This window comes from Chinchilla lanigera, unplaced genomic scaffold, assembly GCF_000276665.1.
Source record: "Chinchilla lanigera isolate Chin_1 unplaced genomic scaffold, ChiLan1.0 scaffold00014, whole genome shotgun sequence".
NCBI classification, from domain to species: domain Eukaryota; kingdom Metazoa; phylum Chordata; class Mammalia; order Rodentia; family Chinchillidae; genus Chinchilla; species Chinchilla lanigera.
Window position 1 is genome coordinate 2424663 of NW_004955415.1, and position 12198 is coordinate 2436860.

The window sequence follows — 12198 nt, forward strand, 5'->3', positions numbered from 1 at the left end:
TTTCAGCAACTCTTGTTAGCACAAATAAACACTTGTGTTCATTCTTGCATCAGACTAGTTCTCTGATACACCTTATATTGAGACAATAAATTGGTTATCCTGAGAGACTCAAGGCTGATTTGTTCTACCAAGAATACTATCGTTTGATTTTTTCCGATTATATCAGTTCATATTGTTTTTGTGGCATGTTTTCCCCTGTCTTTGCTGAAACCGGGCTTCCTTTCAGATTGTTACCTCAGCCTTCCATCCCCCTTGTCCTAGCTCATAATGCCCCATTTTCCGAGAAACATTTTTGCCACCATCTTATCTACATCCTGTTTCTCCTCATAATCTTTCTCATTTCCTGAGATCATTATGATCTGTTACCTTCCTCACACCCTTTAAAGTTTGTGATATTTATTCCTGTGATATACTATATTTTAAGATTATTTTAATTGCAAAACATTGTGCAGACCTATGAGCACAGTGTACTGCACGTACACATGTGGAAGGACTACATCGAGCCAATTAGCACATCCGTTAACTTTTATGATGAGAACATTTAAAATCTACTCCCTTTGCAGAGTTCCAGTAAACATGCATTGTTATTGATTGTAGCCACTAGGTCATATAATAGATGTCTTGAATTAATTCTTCCTGCCTGTCTCACTGACACTTTGTATCTTTTGACCAACATATGCTCTGGCCTCCCACTCTCACTGGCCAACAATACTCTACTCTCTGTTTCTAAGAGTTCAGGTTTTGAAGATTATGCATGTGAGATCATGCAGCATTTGTTGTCTTTGACTTTTTTTACTTAGCGTAATATTTTCTAGATTCATCCATATTGTCACAAATGGCAGGATTTACTTCATTGTTAAGGTCAAACAGGATGGTGTGTGCATATCCAGTTGGCTTTGTCCATTTCATCCACTGATGGACAACTAGGTTGATTCCATATTTTGACTCCGGTGTACAGTACTGGAACAGACAAGAAGTGAAAGTATCTCTCTGATGTATTGATTTATTTCCTTTGCATATATCCTAAGAAGTGGAATTGCTGAATCATCTATTGTAAAACCTAGGTTTTTATCACAGATTCATACTATAGTATTCAGAATCAATGAGTGGTCAATAAATATTTGTTCATCAATAAATACCTTTTGCCTCACAAATAAATACCTTGAGTCAATTCAGTGAAACTTTACCCAGATAGTGAAAGTTTTGGAAAGTAAAGAAAATTAGAAAAAGGGAAAGTGGGAAAATGAGGAGCAAAGTGGGGTAATTGAAATAGTATTTTTGTTATAGAAGTGAGCTGGAGGAGAGGCAGTGAAAGTGAAATCATCATTCCAGCAAGACAGGAAGCAGAGGTGAACAGTGCTGTATTGCTTCCTGTTCTAATATTTCAGTAAGGTCTAAGCCAGCATTTGATATTTCCATAGTTTATTGCAGTAATTTCTTAATCTGGTTATCACAGTAGTTTCCAATTAATCTGGATTGGAATAAGTGAGATATTTGCATTTGATAAGATAAGCACCAGTGTTTAAGGATCACTGCATAGTGACCAAATAAATAACCTCATGCTGACCGGGCGTGGTGGCGCACGCCTGTAATCCCAGCACTCGGGAGGCTGAGGCAGGAGGATCGTTGTGAGTTCGAGACCAACCTGGGCTACAAAGTGAGTTCAAGGCCAGCCTGAACTGCGTAGCGAGACCTTGTCTCAAAAATACCAAAAAAAAAATAAAAAAATAAAAAAATAAAAATAATAACCTCATGCTATCAAAGTTGGTAAGAAAAAAATGAGAGGTAACTTATTTTCACATAAGGAAGGCTGCACTGCAAAATACTGAAATTCTCACTAAATTGTGAAGTTAAACGATAAATGGTAAAGCAACACATGCTGCCATTTGAGAAAATGTATGTGATAACAGCAATAAAGAAGGAAATAACACTTCCAGGTATCCTCACAAAATGTTTCAAAATAAGTAAAAATTCTGAAAAAATTTAAAAAGGACAATCTTGGTGAAAAACTCTTCATTTGCATTTATGGCAGATAATGTATTATGTCATAATAATTCATATGACCTTTTCTTTCTCCTAAAACTGAGAAGTGTGCATCTGCACAAAAGCAAAAGCTCTCTAACTGGGCTGTAGACCTTAGGGACATTTATGAGGAGAGGTTCATATAGGTTCATGTTTGACCATAGTTTGTAAAATCATAGTGTAGCTAAAGCTAACAAATGTATTTTTTTAAAAGAGAAAAAATGAGCCTTTGTGGAAACACTGCAAACCTCAAAATTTTCTGAGTTTCTGCTTTAATCCAAGTTAGCATCTGAAGTGATACAGAGGAACGTCGGCCACTTTTTTGTCTCTAAGGTGGTGTTCTGCGCCCATTAACTGCACTTTAGGACAGTTGGTGCTCAATGTGCCTCAGAAAGGAAGGAGTCTGGCACATAGTGGCCAGACAGTAGATACGCATTTAGTGAGTCACCATTTATAATTAGTCTATTTTTAAAGTGGCCTTCTTGTTTTAGAAATGTTTGTACATAAAATTCTTTTACAATAGAGATGTTACATTATGAGGTTTCTAACTCTTAATGAAATGCTGTAGCAGAACATTTACATTTACCTCATACAGTACTAATAGGGATTTAGTTTATACTCAAACTTGGGTTCTTCTATTTATTTCGATTTTTATTATTTGAATAAAAATAATGATGAATGTTTATTATCACACCCCGTGATAATGGTATTACATGTGTTCCAAAAAATGCCCTCCAGAAACCCTGTGAAGCTTTAGTGTAAAGCTAATGTAAATTTCTCATAGTTACATAGCTAGCAATAAGTTATGAATAGTCTAAGTCCAGAATCTATTCTTGGAATCATTAAATTTTATATGAATAGTGCATTTAAATTTTATAAGGTTTCTCGCTGTAAACCTAACTATGTTTATAATCTGTTGAAAGAAGTTTTGGATCAAAAATTTATGATTTTGGTAAATACATGATTGCTGATATGTTCTAATTGAGCACCATAATTTAAACATTAGCTACAGTTTAATGGTTTTAAGTACTAAATCTCAAGAATTTACTAGTCTCTAAGATAAGAATAGCATGTTTGTATATTTTCACAATCTAAATCAGTGACATATAATGGAATACTGCTTATTCTCAATTCATGTAGATGTACTATATTTTTAATGGTCATTCCTTAATATTTTTTATTTAATATTCTTATTTTTGTCAAATTAAGACCTAGGGAAACATTCCTAGATTTTATATAGTAACTGTAGAATTCAGGCTAGTTTCAGATTTGAGAAAAGTAGAACATGAATGGAAAATAAGTCATTGAAAAATCATAATAAAATAAAAGAAAAAATAGTTTACCTAAGCATAAATATGCCTAATATTTTTAAAGGATATTAGAGTACACTTCCTTTCTGTTCACTGCTATCCTCAAATGTGTGTGTGTGTGTGTGTGTGTGTGTGTGTGTGTCTGTGTGTGTGTGTGTATGAAAGAAAAATAGACAGGAAGGAAGGAGGAGAAGGCACAGAAGATGAATAAAAGTGGTACAATAGCATATTTTAGCATATTCTTGAAACTTTGATTATTGTTTATTCTGGTTCTTGAGATTTTTACTGGGAGATATAAATAATTCAAGTGAATGAAATTAATTAGAATTTTAAAATTTACTCTTAAGTTACCTTGTAGTGGTCATTCACTACAGAATAAACAGGTTCATATTGACTATCACTTTGTCTTTCTATGTAGACAATTAATACACTCTAAAATTTAAACAAAATTTAAATTAGAAGGCAGTACCTTGAAAAGCAGAAAAAGGGGACAAATTTAGAATCCTTCATTTACTCAACAAGTATTGATTAACTCTTCTGCATGTGGTGGGGCCTGTGCTAGCTACTAGGAATTATCATTATATGTATATATGTATATATATATATATATAGAGAGAGAGAGAGAGGGGGAGAGAGAGAGAAAGAGTTCAATTTAAAATATTCAATTCATATTATGGTCCTCCCCATGGAACTCTTCCTATATATATGTATATATATATATATATATAGAGAGAGAGAGAGAGAGGGGGAGAGAGAGAGAAAGAGTTCAATTTAAAATATTCAATTCATATTATGGTCCTCCCCATGGAACTCTTCCTAATTACATCCATTTATATTTCTAAAAAGGGAAGAAATAAAAACAACTAGGCTTAGGCTCAATATATCACAAAGATGCCAGCTTGTTGTAAGTTCTTTTTAATGATCATAACCATGTTTTACACTTTTAACTCTCTCCACAATTGGATGACAAAAAACAGCAGTCTTGTTTATGTAAAACATGCTTCATTTTTCTTTAATTTATCTTGCAAAGATTTTAAAAGCAATTAGAAGACTCAAAGAATATTTTATATATAAATATAATGTTATATCTCCTGTATTTGCCTGGCTATGCTATACGACTCACTTCACCAAATGACGACTGTCAAACAATTGGAGTGTGTGGTATCCGCAATTAAAAGCTGCATTGCTCTTTCTGTACATGCTGCACATACAAGTGACCCCACGGGTCCTCCAAAGTGAGCTTTTAGCATTCCAGAGTTTTTACTGTGCATCTGTTGCTGGCATCTAGCCTCCCACCCACATGGGTTAAGGCTAACTCAGTGAAGTTTATGCTAGTGCAATAAAGTACATAAAGGTGAAGTAGTAAGAGCGGAAAATAGTTACCTTACTAGGGTCACTGCCAAAATAGTTCCACTGGAAGACTGTGTGCATATATGTTAAATAGAATACATAATTCAAAGACCTTCAAAGTGGTATATTCAGTGGTACTTCTTACACCTATTTTGTGTTATATATTTCAGATGGGATTTATACAGCTGAATGAGGACTTCATATTTATTGAACCACTCAATGATACAGTGGCCATCACAGGTCACCCACACCGTATATACAGGCAGAAGAGATCTGTGGAGGAAAAAGTCACAAAGAAGTCAGCTCTTCACAATCATTACTGTGGTATCATTTCAGGTAATTCTCCTGAAGGACTTACTGCAGTGTGAGGAGAACTCTTCCCAAACCGTTCCCATCCCCTCCCCCTCTCCTCCCTTTGCTTCTTTCCCTCTTTCTTTGGCCTCTCCCTCTCTTAGGTCAACTAGCATTACTTGTAACATGGAAATTCACTTGGGAATAACAATTATATATGTCCATTTTAGAATTCTCTTTTAGTTTCCTGTGAAACACTACTTTTTAATATTAGAAAATGGAAACTCAGAAGGACTTCAGAGATGACTACATAGCATGCCCCTTAACTATCTTGAATTGTGAAGTGTTCCTTATGGGATATTCTTCAGTTCACTGGAATAGAAATGACCCTGAGAGAATTCCAGATCTCCTGAAATTGAGTACTATGAGATCATAGCTTTATTTTAGTCCATCTCAAAGAGAACATCATAGACACCTATTTACTTTGACTAAAAGCATCCGTCTTTTTTTTAAAAAAAGCTCATCTAAAAACCATCTTGAAATTAAAATTAGCCGCGAAAGAGGAAGAAAAGTAATGATTTATACTTTTAAACTTTGTTCTCAGCATGTGGATCTCATAAATCTGGAACTTTTCAGAGACTCAAGTCCTAACCAGGAAATCCGCTCCTCTTTGGCGTCTGAGACTCCTTCAAAGAAATAAGGAATACTGGTTCAAGTGCTTTTTTACATCCTTCATTCAGAAATCAGGGGCATTTGTATGAATGCTAAGGAAGATTTTTTTTTTACACATAAGTAGAACCTTAAAGTTAGAACAAAAGTTCAGGAAACAAGTTGTAATTTTCCCTAAGAAAATCTTTTGTTATGTAATTTAGACATCTCAGTATTTGCTGATATGAGAAATATTTCCACTATGGAGAAATACGAATTTACTGAAGAATTTTCAGTGTAATGACTTTAAATTTCAGCTTGCAGATTTGAAATTAGGTGTTGATATAGGGCCAAGATATTTATCCTAAAATAAATTATGACTTTGCAGCTAGGTTAGGTATGTGAAATGTGACAATATCATTTGCAGAGACTACAAATGTTTAAATTATCAATTGTGAGGGTGTCAGCTTCAGAAAATATTGTAATATGTTTCCTCTTAGGATATAATTATCTCAAAATAATCTGCGAATTGTATTTTCTTTCATGGAAAGTCACGGTATCAGTCAGTAAAAGAACTATTTCACAAGTAGTTAAGCGAGTCTATCTCCATTCATAATATTCAGTATGTACAATCAAACAGATTTAAGTAAGACACATTCTACTCCTCATTGTAAGAACTTTAGAAGCAAAGGAGATAGCAACAGCTGAAAAAAATTATGGCATCTGAGAGAGAAAGCAAGCAAGCAAGCAAAGCTTTTGTATTGTGAGACTATAAAAACAGCAACAACTTGGACTTACTCCATTTAAGGAGATTGCTTCATATGAGTTATACTGAAAATCTGCACTCTGTAACCTTTGAATCATGTTAAGTTCCAGCTGTTCTAATTACTCATGTGCACTTATGACACAAAGCAGTGTTTGTGTGCCATTATGCACAGAGTAAATTCTTTTAGACAATTCTCTGTTTGAAGACGTTAATAAAACTTAATCAGCAAGTATTACTCACAATGTTAATATATCAGAAATAAATATATACTTTCTGCATGACTATTACATATTCATGTTGACCTGCCTGGATTAGGGATTTGCATGCAAACAGTGCGGTGCTATCAGCAATTCAGTGAGTCACTGAGCTTAGTATTTTCAAATTATGGGGTCAGTATGTAACTATTATTTTAAAGTTAGCAAATCGTGACATGAAATACTCACTTAACTTGTACTGAGGTATTCAATTCTTGCTTTACCCACCTTACTTTACACCTATGCTTTAAAGTATTAATATGACTTCAGTTTTGATAATGTGACAGTACTCCCTTTGTCAAAGGGAATTATGAAGTTTACATGGCTTCCACTGGGCTTCTTCCTGTTCCTTTTCATCGTTCTAATCCCTTAAGTAGACTATGTTTATAGATATTGACTACATGAATGTTTTTTGCCAATAAGGAGCTTCCTACTTTGGGCCGCCTTTGTCATCTTCTTTTATTTAGAGATAGAGCAGAAGAGAGGAAGGCACAAGGGTTGAAAGTCAGAGGCCTTGGGTGTTAAGCCCCACTTCAGGCTCACTCTGGCAAAGCAGTATTGTGCACTTCCCTTATATTGATAAATCTGAGCATTTTTTCTTTTTCACATATACTTAAAGATCATATTCAACATAGGGAATTTGTACCTATACATGATATATTTTAATTCCTTTTTTTCATCCAATTCCCTCTCCTCTCCTTTCAACTCCTCTCCCCCTCCCTATTTACAAAGTTTTGTTTCCATTTTATACTTTTAAAATAGTTTTTCCCCATTCCTTCCTTTTGCTTTTCTCCTTCCCCTCCCTAATTCTTCTTTCCTTTTGAACAATTTCTTCCTAGTTCACAGTATCTGTTGTACACTTTGGTCCTTGTTTACTCTTTCATTTTATCACAGCAGGGAGACAATGTTATGTTTACACATGTGTCTGATTTATTTTACTTAAGAGTATAGTGTCAAGGTGCATCCATTTACCTAGAAATATCTTGTTTATCTTTCTTTATGGCTGAGTAGTACTCAGTTGTATTAAAAAAAAAAATCACATCTTTTTTATCCATTTCCCAGTCAATGGGCACCTGGATTTTTTTGTGTGTGGCATAAATATGATCAAACTCTTATTCTTAAGAAGTGAACTGCTAAATCAGAAACTGTACTGTAGAGGGCGAGTATGATGATAGACTCAATGCGCAAGGTCCTGAAAGTAGAGACCTGAGCATCAAAGATGAAACAAAACTTACTGACATAAAGGGAGTAAGGGAATGGAGCGTGTAGTTTAACTCAATGGACTTGAGCTTCGCACTGCCTATTCTCACATCTGCGTGCTACCACTTCCTAACTGTCATCTGGGGAAACTTCCTTTTTCCTTTCTAAAAGTCCATGTATAACACACACATGGAGATAAGTGACACCTGAAGCTCAAGACTATCTTTAGAAGGAAATATGGTTGTATGTGAAAATATAAAACATATGCAATGTTTTTAGCATATGCTGTTAAGATGTTAATGAGACGAAAAGCATGTCAGGCAGAGGAACAAAGGGTGCAGAAGTATAAGGGCATAAGAAAGCACTAGCCAAGGGAGTTGAAGCCAAGTGTTTGAACTTGATAAGATGCAGCTCTGTAAAAGTAGCCATGGACTGGATAACGATAGGACTTGTGTGCCCTGGAAGTGATGTCAATTTGTACTGCTTAACATTTCAGTGTAAATTTAGAAGTATGTCCATGACTCAGTATGAAAAAGAAATAGTTCTACTAAATTGCAAATCAAGATCTGAACAACTTAGAGAAATCATGTTTATTCTTAGATCTCACCTAAAGGGGCCACTACTGGGTTACTTCTCACATTCAATCTATACCTGCTGTGGAGGTTATTGTCAGGAGGGTATTCAGGAGGTCGTATATTGAGCACTGGATGACACATATTTTAAAATCTCCTTTCCAACTCGAAGTAGGCAGTAGTAACTTGTTTTATACATGCATATGAATCTGAAATTCAGAAATAAAGGTGGTAAGTAGAATTGTGGACAGTGAAAACATCACAAAAACAATATAATGATGGAATTATTTCAATATGCATTGTTCTCTCACACAAGAGCTACTATATGTGATGGAGTTCACCATAACGTTGAGAATCTTAGGAAACCTTGTATCTTCCAGGTAGTCTATTTAAATGTAATATGTAAATTAGGACACAAAAAGCTGACAGTTTGGGGACAGCACAACTAATAGCTGGAGCAATAAAGGTAGCATACTTTTAAATGGCACATGTGAGCTACCATTCTTGAGACAGTTTAAAGCCCTCTTTTTACAGTCTCCCCCTTGGTCTCTATCTTAGGTATTTTATTTTTGTTACATCTCTGTCTACTGTGTGTATGTCTTCTTCTATACGTATGGCCTTTATATGTAGCTCCTCTTAGGACATTCATCTAATCTTTCTACTTTTCCTTTCATTATTTCTCTAGAATGATAAGACTCAGATCTATGGATTCACCCTCACATTATTTAGTTCTGAAATCTGTCTTCATTTCAAACTCTATCTTGACTCCAGCTATGTAGCAACTGCTATTCAGATGTCTTTCAGGCATCTCAGATTTAATCAATTGGCAGCTGAGCCTACCAAAAAAATGTTTCAATAATCTAAAAGTCTGTGTTACTTATAGGAAAGTACTTAATTATAATGTGTGAACCACCTTTGAGATTCTGATGATTATAAGTTAGTAGACATATACTTCTTCCTTTTTGTAGTCCAAATGGATTTACTTTCTTAAGATTAGAAAGCTAGCAGGAATGGTGGTGCATGCCTGTAATCCCAGCACACAGGAGACTGAAGCAAGGTGATTGTGAATTCCAGCCCAGGCTGGACTGTCTTAAAACAACAGCTGCGAAAAAAAAAGAAAAGAAAAATGGTAACTGAAATTCTTTAAATAAATATCATTTGTGGTAAATTCTGACACTTTTTAAGCAAAGGAAACAAAAGCATCATATCTCCAACTCTACTGCATGCCTTTTACCCAACACTCGTATAAGCTCAAGAGATAAACATGTTGGAGAGACTGAAAATACCACTCTAGGCAGGGTGCATTACTGTTATATATAGCTCCTAGGAAGGCTTCGTTGATAAGGAAAAGTAAAAACACCGGGAATAAATGTGGTACAGGTCAAGAGAATTGCCAGCCCAAAGGCCTTATCAGTGATGGTAGCAGTGTGGATGGAATAGAGTGAGCAAATATGGATGACCAGAAAAAGACGTGGGACAGATTTGGGGAGATACATAGAAGGTTGCTCTATCAGTTCCTGAGTTGATTCAAAGTTATACAGCTATCAAGTATTAAATGAAAATCTGTTGCTTTGAGATAAGTTGAAATTCTTGATTTAGCATAGATATGGTTCTTTAAAATAGTTGACAAATCATCTGACAACATTTATGATCCAATATTTAGAACACTTCAGTGCTACATAGAGCCATTCTTAGGATACACACTGATAGTTCTGACCTTGTGGCAGGTGTTGAGCCAGGGAAAACCTCAGTTCTTGTGTGGGCCTTCTATTGTGTGATAAAGACAACAAATAAATTGACGTGCAACAAGAGGGGAGCACAGGAAAGAATTTACGAAGCACACATGTAACTCTGAAGGGCCGTGAGAGCCATCTTTAGTATAGTGTAGGCCAAGATGCTGTAATAGAGAACAGTAGTTCAAAGAGGATAAATGTTTATTTCCCCAACAAGTTACAGTTGACAAGTATGCAAGTGAATCTAGGAAAAATTGGTCTCTCTGATCTGGGACATCCCCCAGTGGTGAAAATTCCTCCTATCTTCTCATTTGATATCTTCCCAAAGTGGTACTTCCTGAAGTGTCCTCCTGAGCTCAGTACACTTCGTCTTGACTTTATGCCCACGGGATGAAGCAAAGAGAGAAAGTAGGGGATGCTTTTCTTGTAAAGAGCGACTTAGAAGCTGTAAATGCTGGTTCTGACCAGATTCCGTTCTTCAGGGTTTACTTACATCATCACACCCTGTTGAAGAGCAAGCTGAGAATGCTTCTGGTTGGTAGCCACAAACCTTTCTCAGGGGCAAAAGTGAGGAGGCTGGGAGGAGGAATGTCCTATTCCTAAAGGAAAAGAGAGGAAATGGATTGGAGGGGCAATTAATAATCTGTGTTACAGAAACCTCTCTAAAATATAAGGATGAATAAATGACAGAGAAGTTAAGAGAGAAAATGTCCAACAGGAAAGAGTACCACTTTCTAGTCACTGGCTTCGTTTGTATTAATCTCATCTGTTTTATAGACGTTGACACTGGAGAGACTCTATCATTTCTCATATTTATTAAGTATGTTCTTTGTAGTAGTTAGAGTTTTTCATTTGCATCCATCTGGAAAGGTGCCAGTGAAAATAAGGAAAGGTGCTCATACAATCTGAGGCTGGATCTTTGTCACGTGTATATGTATATTTACATAGTCCTCATGATCAGCTTCTTAGGTAGTGATCCTGCCAAGAGGAATTCCTTCATATCGGAGGGAATTTTCCCTTCAAGTATTTGTCATAAGTTTATATTCTAAAATACTGACATGTATCTGTAGGTACAACTCATATCACAATTGGAAAAAATTACACAACGATTTTAAATGTTGTTGACTTCAAGAGTCTAGCAAAAGTAGTTTCCATCTTTCTCATTCCTCAGGCTATTTTGTACTAGCTTCTGGTATCATACCTACATCTACAAAGTTGATTTTAACCACAGTGATTCTGTTTCAGAAGACTGTGTAGATTTTGTTTATATTGCTTTGCTACATGTTGTAAAGTTCATTTTCAATAAAAAGGAAAGTTTGCTTTTATTACCAAAACTTCATGTACTTAATGACCTCTACTATGTGATATTTAGATAAAGCTTGATTTACTAGATTTTCAGTGTGTGCTATTGCAAGAAAAACTGCAAAAGAGCAATTATGTGCATAGCTGAGAATAGGAAAGTTTCCACTAATGGCGGTGGAAATCAGTTCATATTAGATCTCAGAGCTGACCCAGCTTGACCCTGAAATCAGCATGAGAGGGGAATCAGTAGCTCAAGAATCGAAGAGATAAATTAATCCTATAATCACACACACACTCACACACACACACACACACACACACACACACACACACACACACACAAGAAGGTAAAGAAAAGTAACATACATGATAAATGGATAGGATAGGATAGGATAGGATAGGATAGGATAGGATAGGATAGGATAGGATAGGATAGGATAGGATAGGACAAGATAGGATATTATATGACACAATAAACAAGCTTAAACCAAAAGCCCTTGGAACAGAGTCCCAGCTATTTATCAGAAACCAAGAAGATGAACTATAAGTATGGCAAAATATATCCCTGAATTCAAAACAAAGTTAGACATACCTAAAGAGACACAACTAGTTGAATACAAATGTTTCTCTCCACATTTCCAGAGACTGCACTGAAATTATAGTAAAGAATTATGTAAGGTATTGATCAATAACTATAGAAAGTTTGGGAAAGGAGATAATGACAGTTTAGACAGCAAAATAATTTGTGTA

At 35.4% G+C, this 12198-nt stretch overlaps 1 protein-coding gene across 3 annotated transcripts in view; it reads left to right on the top strand.

Annotated features, from left to right (window-relative positions):
- The window catches only part of Adamts19 (ADAM metallopeptidase with thrombospondin type 1 motif, 19), a 232925-nt gene that overhangs the window by 40133 nt on the left and 180594 nt on the right, over nt 1-12198 (top strand). For all 3 annotated transcript variants that reach the window (XM_005380553.2, XM_005380554.2, XM_005380555.2), the window contains one exon: nt 4853-5018. In XM_005380553.2, the coding sequence (XP_005380610.1) occupies nt 4853-5018 (166 nt within the window). The remainder of the gene's footprint in view (nt 1-4852; nt 5019-12198) is intronic.